This window comes from Prionailurus bengalensis, chromosome D4 (assembly GCF_016509475.1).
Source record: "Prionailurus bengalensis isolate Pbe53 chromosome D4, Fcat_Pben_1.1_paternal_pri, whole genome shotgun sequence".
NCBI classification, from domain to species: domain Eukaryota; kingdom Metazoa; phylum Chordata; class Mammalia; order Carnivora; family Felidae; genus Prionailurus; species Prionailurus bengalensis.
Window position 1 is genome coordinate 88,520,258 of NC_057359.1, and position 14,009 is coordinate 88,534,266.

A 14,009-nucleotide genomic window follows, 5' to 3' on the forward strand; every position below is an offset into this window, starting at 1 on the left:
TTGGTCTCCCCTGTGTGCTGAGGGGCAGGGGGAAGGGGCGTGGCCCAGCCTGCCCTGCTCCAGGGTGACCCCGCCCCGGCTGCTTGCTCCCAGGGGCCTTCAAGCTCTATGATCTGGATAACGATGGCTACATCACCAGGAACGAGATGCTAGACATCGTGGACGCTATTTACCAGATGGTGGTGAGGCCTGGGCCCGATGGGGTGGGAGTGGCAGGAGGGCCGTCACATGTAGGGACAGGGCCTGGCCGCACAGCCGCTCTCCTGCCCGGGGTGAGAGTTGGCCAGGGGAGGGGTGGCGGGCAGGGGCCACCGCCGCAGTGGGGCCGGAGGGGGCCGAGTGTTCTAGAGCCGGACTGCAGAGAGGGTAGAGGTGTGGGGAGGGGGAGCAGTCGGCATCTAGAAGCAGCCCAGATCTGGGAGGCAGGTTTCTGGCCGGGAACCCACCGCCCACCTTGTCGCTCCCTGGCAGGGGAACACCGTGGAACTCCCTGAGGAGGAGAACACCCCCGAGAAGAGGGTGGACCGGATCTTCGCCATGATGGACAAGGTGAGCCCGGGGTGGGGGGGAGACTGGTCCTCGGCCGGGTAAGGCGTGGGCCGGCAGTGGAGACCCTTATAAATGCACGGATGTTCAGGGCAGTGGCTTGGCCTGCTGAGATATCCGCTGGTCGCCTGCTGTCCCCATCAGATGCCCAGAGTGTTAAATAAGTTTCCCTGACACTTTTTCTTCTCTCAATTAAGAGAGGGGCAGCTTTGTTTTTGTTTGTTTTTTAAGTTTATTTATTTTTGGCAGAGAGAGAAAGAGAGAGAGAGAGCACAGACAGGAGAGGGGCAGAGAGAAAGGGAGACACAGGATCCGAAATGGGCTCTGCTCTGAGTGCGGAGAGCCCAATTCGGGGCTTGAACTCACAGACCGTGCGATGGTGGCCTGAGCCAAAGTCGGGCGCTTAACGGACTTGAGTCGCCCGGGCGCCCCAGCCTCCACTAAGATTCTTAACCTTTTTTACTTCTTGCCATGGGCCCCTCTGACATATTGGAGATGTCTGTGGGCATCTGAGAATAAGGATTTTCAGTGGATCCAATCAAATCCATGGGGTTGAAAAGGAAGGGAATGATTTGGGAATATAGCCATCAAAATACTATTTTATTTTATTTTACTTTTTTATTATTTTTTTTATTTACCTCGGAGACAGAGAGAGAGTGTGAGTGGGGGAGGGGCAAAGAGAGAGGGAGACCCAGAATCCAAAGCAGCTCCAGGCTCCGAGCTGTCAGCACAGAGCCCGACGCGGGGCTCGAACTCACGGGCCGTGAGATCATGACCTGAGCCGAAGTCAGTCGGTCAACCGACTGAGCCACTCAGGTGCCCCTTTATTTTTTTAATGTTTATTTTAGAGAGAGAAAGGGAGAGAGAGAGAGAGAGAGAGAGAGAGAGAGAGAGAGAGAGAGAGAGGGCGCGTGAGCAGGGGGAGGGGCAGAGAGAGAGGGAGACAGAGGATCCAAAGCGGGCTCTGCATTGTCAGCACAGACCCCCGTGTGGGTCTCAGACTCACAGATCTCCGAGACCGTGACCTGAGCTGAGTTCAGATGCTCAACTGACAGCCGCCCAGGCGCCCCTCTGGGAGTCGTTTAAATGCCCTTGCGAGAGTGACTCCAGAGAAATGCATTCGGCTCTCAGCCCTTTGGAATTAACTGCCATTTACGGGATTTAATGGCCGTGATAGCAGGTATGGAGTTAGGGGCGCTCGAAGGCTGCTGAGCACTTTGCACATCTTGGGCTCCCAGAGCCGTCACCCAGGTGCCCTGAGGAAGCCACGTAGTAGTTACCTCTCGTGCCCAGGTGAGGAAACCGGGGCCCGGGGAGGTGGAACACGTGCCCAAGGTCACCCCGCCGGCAAGCGCCCAGGTCTGTCTGATGCCCGAGCCCTCTTACCTAGTGAGCGACACCGCCTCCCTCCTGACCTGACTTTGTTTCGAAGCTGTCTCTCGGCCAGTCCCGGGCCGGGCTTGGGGAGGGGATGTTCGGGGTCCGGCCCAGAGGCCCCTCTCCTAAGAGGCTGGTCGTCCCTCCACCTTTAGCTGTCTGTCTTTCTCTCTCTGCTTGCAGAACGCCGACGGGAAGCTGACCCTACAGGAGTTCCAGGAGGGATCCAAGGCAGACCCCTCCATCGTGCAGGCGCTGTCCCTCTATGACGGGCTGGTATAGTCCACGGCCCAGAGCCGGGGTGAGTGGAGGGGGACCTGGGGCCGGGGGTGGGGGGTGGGGCAGGACACCTCCGTTCTGGAAGAGAACTGTCTCCCTTTTTCTTCCTTATTCTCTCCTTCCTCTTCTCTCTGCCTCTTCTCTGTTATGCGTCGTAGACAGAATCCCAGGCAGGCACCATGCTGAGTGCGGAGCCCGACGCGGGGCTCGATCCCACGACCCTGGGATCATGGCCCGAGCCAAAATCAAGAGTCAAACGCTCAACCGACTGAACCACCCAGGCGCCCTGAAATTCACAGGGGTTTTGTAGATTAATCATATGTCTATGATCCTGCTAATGTCATTTATCAAATCTAAGAGTCTGCCTTTGATTCTTTGGGACTTTCTAGGCTTTCTTTCTTTCCCTGCTTTCTTTCCGTCATCTGTTTCTTTGCCCTGCTTCCTTGCACTGGCTGGGCCTGCAGCACAGTGCCCCCTAGGAGTAGAGAAGATGAGCATTCCTGTCTCACTCTTGGTCTTGGGGGAAAAGTTTCAAGAATTGACTATTAGATTAGTTCATTTAGAATTAATCCGGTAATTATTACTAGGATGTCTGGTATAGGTCTTCTGCTGGAAGGTTTTATCAGATTTAGAAAGTTTCCCTTTCTAGTTCGCCAGGAGTTATTTTTTATTTTATTTAAATTATTTTTTACTTTTTTTTTAAACGTTTATTCATTTCTAAGAGACGGAGAGAACAGAGCGTGAGCAGGGGAGGGGTCCATGAGACAGAATCCAAAGCAGCCTCCGGGCTCTGTCTGGGCGGTCAGCACAGAGCCCGAAGCGGGGCTCGAACCCACGGACCTCGAGACCATGACCTGAGCCGAAGTCGGCCGCTCAACCGACTGAGCCACCCAGGCGCCCCGTGGTTTTTGAATGCTAAGTCACCCTTGGGTTCTCAGAATAAAACTCCACTTCCGGAGGTGTGCTCATCCTTTTGATGTATCGTCAGATTTGGTTTGCTGATAACTTTCTTCCGGAGGCTTATGCCATTCCGAAGCTTTTCTGGTGATGAGGGTGGTGACTGTTTTACACAAGAAATCCTTTTCCACTGAAGAGACGTCACAGAACAGGTTGAGGGGCTCCTGGCTGGCTCAGTCCGGTGGAACACGTGACTCTTTGATCTCGGGGTCGTGAGTCTGAGCCTCGCGCTGGGTATACCTAAAAATAAGATCTTAAAAAAAAAAAAATATGTTGAAGAACACCTGCCTACAAAAAGTTTATTTTTACAAGCCTTCGTGTATTCCCCAGATAGAACCGCTGTGCGCGTTTTTGTGTCCGGGGTGATTCAAAAAGAATTGAACGCTCACAAAAACTGAATCCTCAGTAACTGGGTCGGCCTGGGGATAGGTAATCAAACCGGTTTCTAAAGGAATCATCACAGTCCCTTCTCTAATCTCAGAAGAGCCCAGTGTGTCTCTGGATCCCACGGTGCGTATGATCCTCTGTCACATCTCCCAGAGGCTCCTTTTTTTTTTTCTTTTTTTAAATTTTTTTTAACGTTTATTTATTTTTGAGACAGGGAGAGACAGCATGAACGGGGGAGGGTCAGAGAGAGAGAGGGAGACACAGAATCGGAAACAGGCTCCAGGCTCCGAGCCGTCAGCACAGAGCCCGACGCGGGGCTCGAACTCACGGACCGCGAGATCGTGACCTGAGCCGAAGTCGGCCGCTTAACCGACTGAGCCACCCAGGCGCCCCTCCCAGAGGCTCCCTTTGTGTGGTAAATGTCGCCTGTGGCCTCCGTGGCAGCTGTCACGTGACAATGTTGCTTGGTCTCCTGCAGGCCGTGGAAGAAGCGGTCCGCACAGAGGTTCTTGATGTTTCTGTCCCCCAGAAAAAGTCACATGGCGTCATTAGTCTCTTTACAGCAGGTGATTATTTTGGAATCACCCTAATTGTTTCCGTCTCACGGTTTTCTGTGAACACATATGGGTTTGTATTTCCCTAGCAGCAATGAGCTCATAACCATATGTTGGCGGTTGGTTTTTTTGTTTTTTGTTTTTAATGAACAACTTATAGGGAATGTTTCTGTTTTCTTTTGGCAACTTAACACTAGGAAAAGAGACTTTTTTAATAGTTTTTTTTTATGTTTATTTTTGAGAGAGAGAGAGAGCAAGGGAGGGGCAGGGAGACAGGGAGAGGGGACCTGAAGTGGGCTCTGTGCTAACAGCAGAGAGCCCGACACGGGGCTCGAACTCATGAGATCACGACCTGAGCCCGAAGTCAGACGCTTAACCGACTGAGCCACCCAGGTGCCCCAAGAGAAGAAATTAAAAAAAGAATTTTTTTAAATGTTTATTTATTCTTGAGAGTCAGAGAGAGAGAGAGAGAGAGAGAGAAACAGAGCGTGACTAGGGGAGGGGCAGAGAGAGAGGGAGAGAGGGAGACCCAGAATATGAAGCAGGCTCCAGGCTCTGAGCTGTCAGCACAGAGCCCGACGCGAGGCTTGAAGTCATGAACCGCAAGATTGTGACCTGAGCCAAAGTCAGACGCTCAGCCGACTGAGCCACCCAGGCGCCCCCAAAGAAAAGAGATTTTTAACATATTTTACCCAACTTGGCACAAAATCCACTTCATGCTGTGTCTACACTGGCTTTCCTTCACACCATTTATGGAGGGACCCATCTTACCCTCACCGGCAACATGGCGGCCGAAAATATGCTACTTTATTTTCATGACAGACTTTTCACACAACCTTCCTATAAGCTCGCCCTGAAAATTGCCTTCCTCCTTTTCTTAGGCTTGTCCCCAAACCTACTGGATGGTAATTATATCCAACTTGTGTTCCATCATTTCATATTTATTCACAGATTCCTGATGTATCATAATTGTTAGATAAGCTCCTGTTATATAATTCACTGAACCGCTGAGGAACGGGGATCCTGTATATTTCCCGCATCGGTAAAAATGTTCGAGGCCATCATTTCTAATAGCTGCATAGTATTCTGTTGCGTGGCTGGGCCATACTTGACCTAGGCCTGTGCTTGGGACACGTAGGTTGTTGGAAATCTTAAGGTGGATTTTGTTGTTGTTGTTTATTTATTTATTTTGAGAGAGAGAGAGTGCGCGCTTGTGAGCAGGGGAGGGGCGGAGAGAGAGAATCCCAAGCAGGCTCCGCGTCGTCAGCACAGATCCCAATGCGGGACTCGAACCCGTGAATCTATGAGATCATGAGTAGAGCTGAAATCAAGAGTCAGACACTTAACTGACTGAGCCACCCAGGTGCCCCATGAGGTGGATTTTTTAAAAACCTCTGTTGTTGTTGTTTTTTTTATTTATGAGAGTGAGAGAGACAGAGTGTAAGCAGGGAAGGGACAGAGAGAGAGGGAGACGCAAAATCCGAAGCGGGCTCCAGGCTCCGAGACATCAGCACAGAGCCCGACGCGGGGCTCGAACTCACGAACCGCGAGATCGTGACCTGAGCCGAAGTCGGCCGCTCAACCGACTGAGCCCCCCAGGCGCCCCAAGATAACATTTCTTTATATAGAGTCCATAATAGCGAAAAAAAAAAAAACCCAGTACTAATTCCCTGATACCCTCCGGTCTGCAGCTAAGCTAGTCTTCCCATTTCCTGTGGCCTCGCAATGTTTTGTTTCTTGGAAACAGAATCAGAATGAATTCCACCTATTGTAATTGGCTGATAGGTCTCTCACGTTCATTTGAATGTCTCCCCCTCCCCTTTCTTTTGCTTTGCTATTTGTCGAGAAATACATTCCGTGGAGTCTCCTACCTCGCGGTTTGCTGATTGGGCCCCCGTGGGTCGTTTTAACATGTTCTTCAGTTTCCTGTTCTTCCTGGAAATGGGCACTTAGATGGGCAGGCTTGCCCGGCACTCACTTGGACCCACTTTTGACGAGAGCACCTCCCGAGGGGGGCTTTGTGTGTCCACCAGGCATCACGTGAGGTCTGGTGACGTCGGCAGCCACTGGTGACGAGCCCTTCGTTCCTTCGTTCATTCACGCATGCGTGCATTCATTCATTCGTTCAGTAGGTGGTGTTCCAGAGCTGTCCGTCCTTCTTTGTGGTTAGCTCGGTTGTTTACTCTGCTGGGACACTTGCCCCTCATCGATGGTGTGGTTACTGCAGCCTCATTTCTAAAGGAAAGGCAGGATAGATACTCGATTCTTCCTGGCTTCCAGCTTTTCAAAAACAGATGGGTTTCTAACATCCTTTAGAGGGGACCAATCACGGATTTATGGATTTAAACGCATTTGATGGGTTCCATTGTGTTTGCGGTTTGAAGCAGCAGGTCCAGTGCTGGGGATCGCAAGGGTTCGCAGATTGGCCACAGAAGGCAGGGCACGGGATCGGAAACTCAGCCAAGCGCCCCGGGGTCGGCACAGGGAGGACCCTTCCCTTCACCTGCACCCCGGCGGCCACCCCAACTCTGCTCCCGTGGGGCCTGCCTGCTCCTTCGGGTCACCACCGCGTAGCTGCTGACTAGCCCAGCCCAGCCGATGCTTTCTGGTCATGTCACACAGATCTGGGAAATGACCCCTTTTGGATCAGACGCCTACCCCGTGCGTTCGGGGCAACAGGGACCTGGGATTTAAGTGGAGCAGGGTTACGGGAAGGATCTGTGGATCGTGCAGACGGTGGCAGGCAGCCCGGTCCTCCGTGCTGCTTTTTTCAAAAACATACTGAGGCGAAAGTCGCATGGCATAAAATGAACCATTGCATTAAAAAAATGTTTTTCAAGATTTTTTTTCTCGTTTTTTTATTTATTTTTGGGACAGAGAGAGACAGAGCATGAACGGGGGAGGGGCAGAGAGAGAGGGAGACACAGAATCGGAAACAGGCTCCAGGCTCCGAGCCATCAGCCCAGAGCCCGACACGGGGCTCAAACTCGCGGACCGTGAGATCGTGACCTAAGCTGAAGTCGGACGCTTAACCGACTGCGCCACCCAGGCGCCCCGATTTTTTTTTTTTTTTTTTTTTTTAAGTAACCTGGGGCTTGAACTTACAACCCTGAGATCAGGAGTCACACGTTCTACTGGCTGAGCCAGCCAGGCGCCCCCAAATTAACCATTTGATTTTATTTATTTAAAGGAGGCTCCATACCCTCGCGGGGCTTCAGACTTGACCCTGAGATCAAGACCTGAGCTGAGATCGAGAGTCCGACGCCGGGCGCGCCTGGGTGGCTCGGTCAGTTAAGGCATCCGACTTCGGCTCGGGTCATGATCTCACAGTCCGTGAGTTCGAGCCCCGCGTCGGGCTCTGTGCTGACAGTGTGGAGCCTGCTTGGGATCCTCTTTTTCCCCCTCTCTCTGTCCCATCCCCGCTTGTGTGCTCGCTCTCTCTCTCTCAAAAGAAAGAAAGGAAGCAAAGACCCACCTTCATCTCCATTAAGCACTTTTGCCCCATCCCGTCTCCAACCCAGCCCCCGGCAGGCAGCCTCAGCCTGCCTTCTGCCTCTATGGATTTGCCTACTTGGGACGTGTCATCGGAACGCAGTCTCTCACATAAGTGCAATACGCGGCTTTTGGCGTGCGGTACCTTTCACTTCGCGAAACGTCTTCGGGGCTCCTTGTCGGAGCGGGTATCAGGACCTCGTTCCCTTTTTACCCGGGAGGGAAACTGCTAGATCCCACGGTAACTGTGTTGAACTTTCTGGGTGCCATTTTTTGCACTGCCACCAGCAAGGGTGAGGGTCCTAACGTCTCCACGCCCTGGCCAACACTTGTGACGTCCCCGCGTGTGGAGGATAGCCATCCCGGCGGGTGCGGGGTGGTGTCTCATTGTGGGGTTTATTTGTGTGTCCCCGGTGACGAAGCCTGTTGAACATCTTCTGTGCCTGTCGGCCACGCCACGCCTCGGCCTTCGTGGCTGCAAGTTATCTGATCCTAGGGCTGCGCCCTCATTTATCCTACCAGCTCCCTAGCTCGCTCCCTCCCTTTGTATGTCGCTATCGCAGATGATACTGTGGGAAACGCCTCCTTTGCTTCTTAAGGAGACATGCGAAGCGCCAAACAGGTGATCCAAGGGTGCGCACGTTGAATTTTAGGACTTCTGACGGAATGCCCCCCAGCCCTCCAGTTGGCTCCCCTGCCGGCTCCGTGGGCGTGGGTCCCTGGCAGCCAGCCAGCTCCGCACCTGTCTCACCTCCTTGTGTCTTCCAGATGCCTGGGAACCACTCACCTCCTCCCGTGCCATGAGGCCACCTCCGCCCCCAACGCCACCCTCCTGTGTTCCCCCAGCCTCTCTCCGCATCTACACCCAGCCGGGCTGCCCTGGAGCCGCGGGGCCCGGCTCTCCTCCCCCCTGCCCTGCACCCACCGCCGCCTGAAGCCACTGTCTCCAATTGCCAACAACCTCTGCTTGTCCAGAAACCGACACGAAACGGAAAAGGCTACAGCCCTCTGCAAAACCAAGGCCTCGGCTGCTTCGCGGGCAGCCTCTGGGTCCTTCCTGCTCTCCTGTGCGTGTGCTTTTTTTTTTTTTTTTTTTTTTTTTATTTCAAACAGACATTGACAAAGGGAAAAAAAAAAAAAAGAAAAAAAAGAAAAAAACAACCACCTTCTGTCCCAGAAGATACAGACTGACAGATGGGGAGAAGGCTGCCGTAGACCTCAGAGAAGACTGCCTCCCGCCTCGGCTGTCCTTCGGCAGCCGGAGAGGCCACGGGGAGTCACGGCCTCGGCCACGGTGTGCTCGGGGGCATTGGGGGGGGCCTGCCCGATTCGCGTTATTTGTCGTCCCATCCTCGAGCAGCCAGACCACCTGCGTGGCAAGGATGATTAATTATGATGATGATGATTTTTTTTTTTTTTTTGTGATAACAGTATTGTGCTTTTTGTGGGGAAAGTGAGGTTTTTTTTTTTATACATATATAATTGATATCTTTTATTTATTGGTTGTTAACTGTTGCTGCTGCCTCGTGTGTCCAAAGTTCCCAGGGATGCGGGGCTTACCGTTTATATGCGCACGCCCTCGCCCACCTGCGCCGGAGAGAATGGTGGCCTGAAGCGGCCAAGAAGCCAAAAACCTTTTTTTTCTTTTTCTCTTCTTCTTTTTTTTTTTTTTTTTTTTTTTCAGATACTGTGCTTGATGTTTGGAGAGGGGAAGGGTGGGTTTCTTAAATGGCTAATGCACTGTTCCCCCAGCCCGAATGCCTCCTTCTTGAACCCCTTTGCTCTGCTTCCTGTCCATACTCCCCCTTCTGTTCCTCTTCTGGGTCCAGAGCATCTTTTCTGAGGACAAACAGGGGACGTCTTTTGGTTTCTCCACTCTTGCTTGGCGCTTGCAGCAGCCTGGGGACTGGGAGCCCGGAAGGTGGGATGGGGTGCGTAAGGAAAGGCGGCGGGGGAGGACGCTCTTGGCAAGCCGGTGAGCAGAGGAAAGTTTCCTTCTCCCTCCCTGGTGGGTTTTGAAGAGCGGCCTTCAGTTCTCTCCCACTTGCTTTTCTGCCTGCCCGCCTGCCTTGTCCCGTAGATCACGTGGCCTCCCCCTTCCCTTTCCTCTCTCAGCTTAAACGCTGGGAGGGAGGGCAGGAGGGAAGGGCCGCAGACGGTCCAGTCTGGTAGTGGCTGTCCCTTGGGGCTGCAGCCCACATGTGCTCATAGGAAGCTTGTAACGCTGCCTGCCACTGAGACCGGGTGGCCCCAGAACCGCCACCAGGAAAGCCAGAGGCCAGGGAGCCTCTCCGGGAGCCCGCGGCTGGCCCTTGCTCTGCGATCACAGGCAGCCCCCTGCCCTCTCTGGGCCCCAGCTACCCCAGCGGCAGAACCAGGAGGCTTGGGCTGGTCGATCTGGAAGTTTCCTGTATCCACACCGACGCCGTGTCATTGTGAGCCTGGGTTTCTTGCATTTATGATTCTGCGGTCTTCGGCTGTTTGCCAGGCCCCAGCAGGCACGGGCACGGTGTGCGGCCCTCTCCTGTCTCTTGGCACAAGTCTTCAGGGACATGGAAGCCACTGGTGGTTGTGTGCGGGATCAGATGACCTACCTTGTTCTCTCTTCAGCTCTTCCCGGTCCCTCCTGGACTCTCGGGCTGTCTTTTTTTTTTTTTGGCCCAGAACCAGTCCTCTTCCAGGGAAGGCTCCCGGACTGAGAAGCAGCCTCCCAGACTATTTAGGGCCAGGCCTGAGTCTCGAATTCCTGCTTCTTGGCGAACTCAGCAGCCTGTCGTCTTCCTTGCTTGCCCCAGCCCCGGGAGAGAAAAAGCTGGCCCTCGGTTCTCACTTTGAATTGTCCTTGGTTCTCACTTTGCACTTTCCCGGGAGGCCAGAGCGTCTGCCAATTAACCCTCAGCCGACAGACCCTCCGCCAGAGAGCGGCGCTGCTGGGGCGGGCCTTGCGTGTCCCTTCCCGCTGGCCGGACTGCTCAGCTCGTCCCAGACTCCTTTCTTGCTCAGCAGAGCCTCGGGCTGCGCTCTGCGTCCACTGTAAGCCCCCGGATCGCGCCGGCACGGGGAGCGCTTCAGCTCTCGCAGGCGACTTTGCAGGTTGGGATGAACTTGGTGGCTTGGGGTTGCGTGGGGGGGTGGTTCCCCGCGTGGCGTTCCTCCCCTGCCTTCTGCCTGAGCCTCGATGTGCATCTCTGGCCCAGTGGGAAGGAGCAGTCGCACAGCCCAGTGTTAGAGGCACCATCTCGGTGAGGGACTCGTAGCCCAGGACCACCCAGTGCCAGGAGTGACGGATCCCGCCAGCTCCGGCATGGGCATCGATTCCCGGGTGTCTGTGGAGCAGGTGTCTGTGAGGCCTTTCTCCATTCTTGCCCTTCGGCCGTTTGGTTTGGAGCCACAGGTGGGGCTTTTGGCCTTAGCAGGCGGGACCGTGGACCCGTAGCTCGGGCGCACCTCGGGCCCGTGTCCCGGAGACGGCCCAGAGCCGCAGGGAAGGGCCGCCCTTCTTGTTGGGCAAGGCGCTGGATACTGGCCATTTGTGCCCGAGGTGGCGGGGCAGGGACAGTTGTGTCCCCTCCTCTCACCAGGCCTCCAGATATGGAACCTGAGCAGCTGTGGGCCTCTGTCCCCGGCACCGATTCACCCCCCTCCCCCCCGCAGGCCCAGGTGGGTCACATGCTGCTCTCTGGGGATTCCAGACCCACCGAAGGCCAGGCTCTCAGTCCCTCTGCCGGCCCTCGCTCCTCGCTCCTCGCTCCCTGGCCCAGGAGCAGCGGCCCTGGCCTCTCCCCGACAGTGTCCGCTCCCCACTCTGTTGATGGCATTGACCAGAATGACAGACTTCCTGATATTTAACCAGGCAACGTTCAATGTCAAGGCAAACGCGTGTGTCCTCCTTTCCCCGAGATGCTTTTCACTTTGACAGCCAACTTCCCAGACGACACCTGGGCTTTCGGGAACGCGTCTCTTCTCTGAGGGGAGGCAGGCGAGGGGGGGGGTGCCCTAGATCTCCCCCGGGAGAGACATCCTCTCCCTGGAGAGAGTCCCTCTGCGGACCCAGCGAAAAGCCACCCGGTTCCCCGCGGCGCCTCCGGGGTCCGAGGGAACGCGGGCGCGCCCCCTGGTGGCCGGGAGCTGCAAAGGCGTGTGAGGACCCCGTCAGGCCCAACCGGAGATTGGAGGGGGGACAGCGGGAGGTGCCCTGGGCCCCAACCTCCCGTGACTGGCAGTGTGTGTCCGAGGTGCCCCTCTTCTAGGTCTCCCCCAGGGCTAGCAAGTTAATGAGCATAAGGGCGCCGTGATGGGAAGCCTTGCCCTCCCCCCTTTTTTTAATATCTGCGGAATAAACCCAATGGTTGATTTTTGAATGAATAAAAGGCTTTTGTTGAATAAACAGCTGGTCCCATCTTCTGTCTTGGCCTCTAGGCTCAGGCTCCTGTCTACTGCCCAGGCCTGGGACAAACGCAGAATCCGCCTCGCCTCGCCCCACAGCCTGTGCCGTTCTGTTTTTCCTGCATCTTGATGGTGGCCCCGGCCCATGGCTCCGGGGACAGCCACCTGCTCCCAGTTGGACTCAGTGACCAGCTTTCTCTGAGGCTCGGGGCAAGTGGCTCCCGCTCAGTTCCTCTGTCCCTCAGATGGGAGCAAGTGTCTGTCCCTCACAGGGCCAAGGGGGAAGTGGGGAGTGGGCGTGGGCGTCGCGGTCACCTTGCAGAGGTCGAAGGCCAGTGGGGCAGGGCAGTCTGAGTGGTCACGTCCTCCCCCGCCCTCCGCCCCCCTCCCCGGAGCCTGCGACTTTGTAAAGGAATTTGGACAACTCTTACCAAAAAACAAAACAAAACAAAAGCAACGTTTCCTGGCTGTGGTCGTGTTCTTTCTGTTTGCCTCTTTGCCTTTCCGACCCCCTCGGGGCCTCTTTTGGGGGCCGCTGTCCTGTCTGAATCCGCTGGTGTCTGTCTCTGGGGAAGAAGCAGGCCCTTGTCCTGGAGGTGCCGGTGGGGGCGGGGCGAGGCCCCGGGGCGGACAGGGGCCCCGCAGTGTGCCCAGGCCTCCTCTCGTGCTCCTGATGTATGTCTTCTGTGCCATGCCAATTAAACACGCTTCCTGACTTGTCCTTGCCTCCCTTGTGTGGACCTGTTGCTTCGTCTGTTTCTGTTCTTTTTTTTTCGTTTCATCGCAGGCTTCTTCCTCCCCCGCCCCCCCCCCCCCGTGACCCCCTTTCTCTCGCTTCGGGGGGTTGTCTGCCCAGGTTCCCCAAGACAAAGACTGTGCCAAGTGAGAGGCGTGGGCGTAACGGTTAAACCAGCGCATTGCAAGGGGTGTCGTGGGAAGCCCAGGCGTCCCCAGGGTAGGCCCCGACCCCACGTCTCATCCCCGGCCGGCGTGTCCATTCCTGCCTATGTCCTCTCCTGGGGGTCCCTAAAGCGTTTCTCTAAAGATTGTTAAAGGTTTGAAGACAAAGGCTAGGGCCTTCGCTAGGCCCTCCTGCAACCTGGGATCTTGGAGGGGCTCCCTCTTGCCCTCAGGCGAGGAACCAGCGCTTTCTCAATACACGGGAGGGGGCCCTCCCACGTGCTGGGTGACTGGGGGAGAGGAGGAATTAGAGGAAGCGACGGCCCCTTCCAGAACTTGCCAAGAAAGCATTAGTTTGCAGAATAGAAGGTGATGTCGCTACAGGGATGTCCCTGTTGGTTGAAAATCCATTATTGCTCTGGGCCAAAGGCTCTTGGGAAAATCCCGAACGGTCAACATGAGAAGGAGCCCCCCTCCCCCGCCGCCATGCGGAAACGGGTTATGTTTCAGAGTTGGTTTTGTGAAAGGAATCATCCGACCGTCGCCACCCGCCAGACGCAGCCCGAGGGCCCCACGTAGTTTCCGCTTGGGGGCTACAGCGGCCACTGAAAGGGGGCACCCAAAGATGGCACCCTTTGTGGCCACTTTGGGCACCCAGCATCGTGCCTCAGCCTGGCAGGGTCTAGAGTAAAGGCTAGAACTCTAGACACGTGGGAGCGAGTCGAAGGCAATGTGGGAGGGCAGTGTGGGTTGGTGGTTAGGGGCGCCGGTGCCAGGATCAGACCTAGTTCCCAGCCAGCCTCCACCACTTGCCATTGGGCATGTATTCTAACTGACCGGGTTTTCTGGTACAGATGTGGACCCCTAGTTAGAGGCAGATGATGGCTTCCTAGACCCGCCACCCCAACAGCCTTGCCACCAGATGGAATGCTATAACAAAAGCAGGTCTTAACTCCGCCAAATGTCCCAATATTTACTAGCAAACAAATATGAAAGAAGCCAGACCCCCATGCCTGGCTGTCCAAGGAGCGAGGGGACCAAGACCCCAGGGTCTTGCCCCAGAGCACCCCCGGGGAGGTGCCAGGCTGCCGAGCTCACTGCCAGGAACCTTTTAGCCAGTCCGCTTCTCTG

The 14,009-nt window shown here is 55.4% G+C and overlaps 1 protein-coding gene across 1 annotated transcript in view; it reads left to right on the forward strand.

Annotated features, from left to right (window-relative positions):
* Window positions 1-12,704, forward strand: part of NCS1 (neuronal calcium sensor 1) — a 51,031-nt gene extending 38,327 nt beyond the window's left edge. Inside the window, exons 5-8 of the mRNA XM_043566464.1 lie at window positions 94-182; window positions 472-549; window positions 2,107-2,224; window positions 8,361-12,704. Of these exons, the coding sequence (XP_043422399.1) occupies window positions 94-182; window positions 472-549; window positions 2,107-2,205 (266 nt within the window). The 3' untranslated portion in view covers window positions 2,206-2,224; window positions 8,361-12,704. The remainder of the gene's footprint in view (window positions 1-93; window positions 183-471; window positions 550-2,106; window positions 2,225-8,360) is intronic.
* The last annotated feature ends 1,305 nt before the right edge of the window (window positions 12,705-14,009 follow it).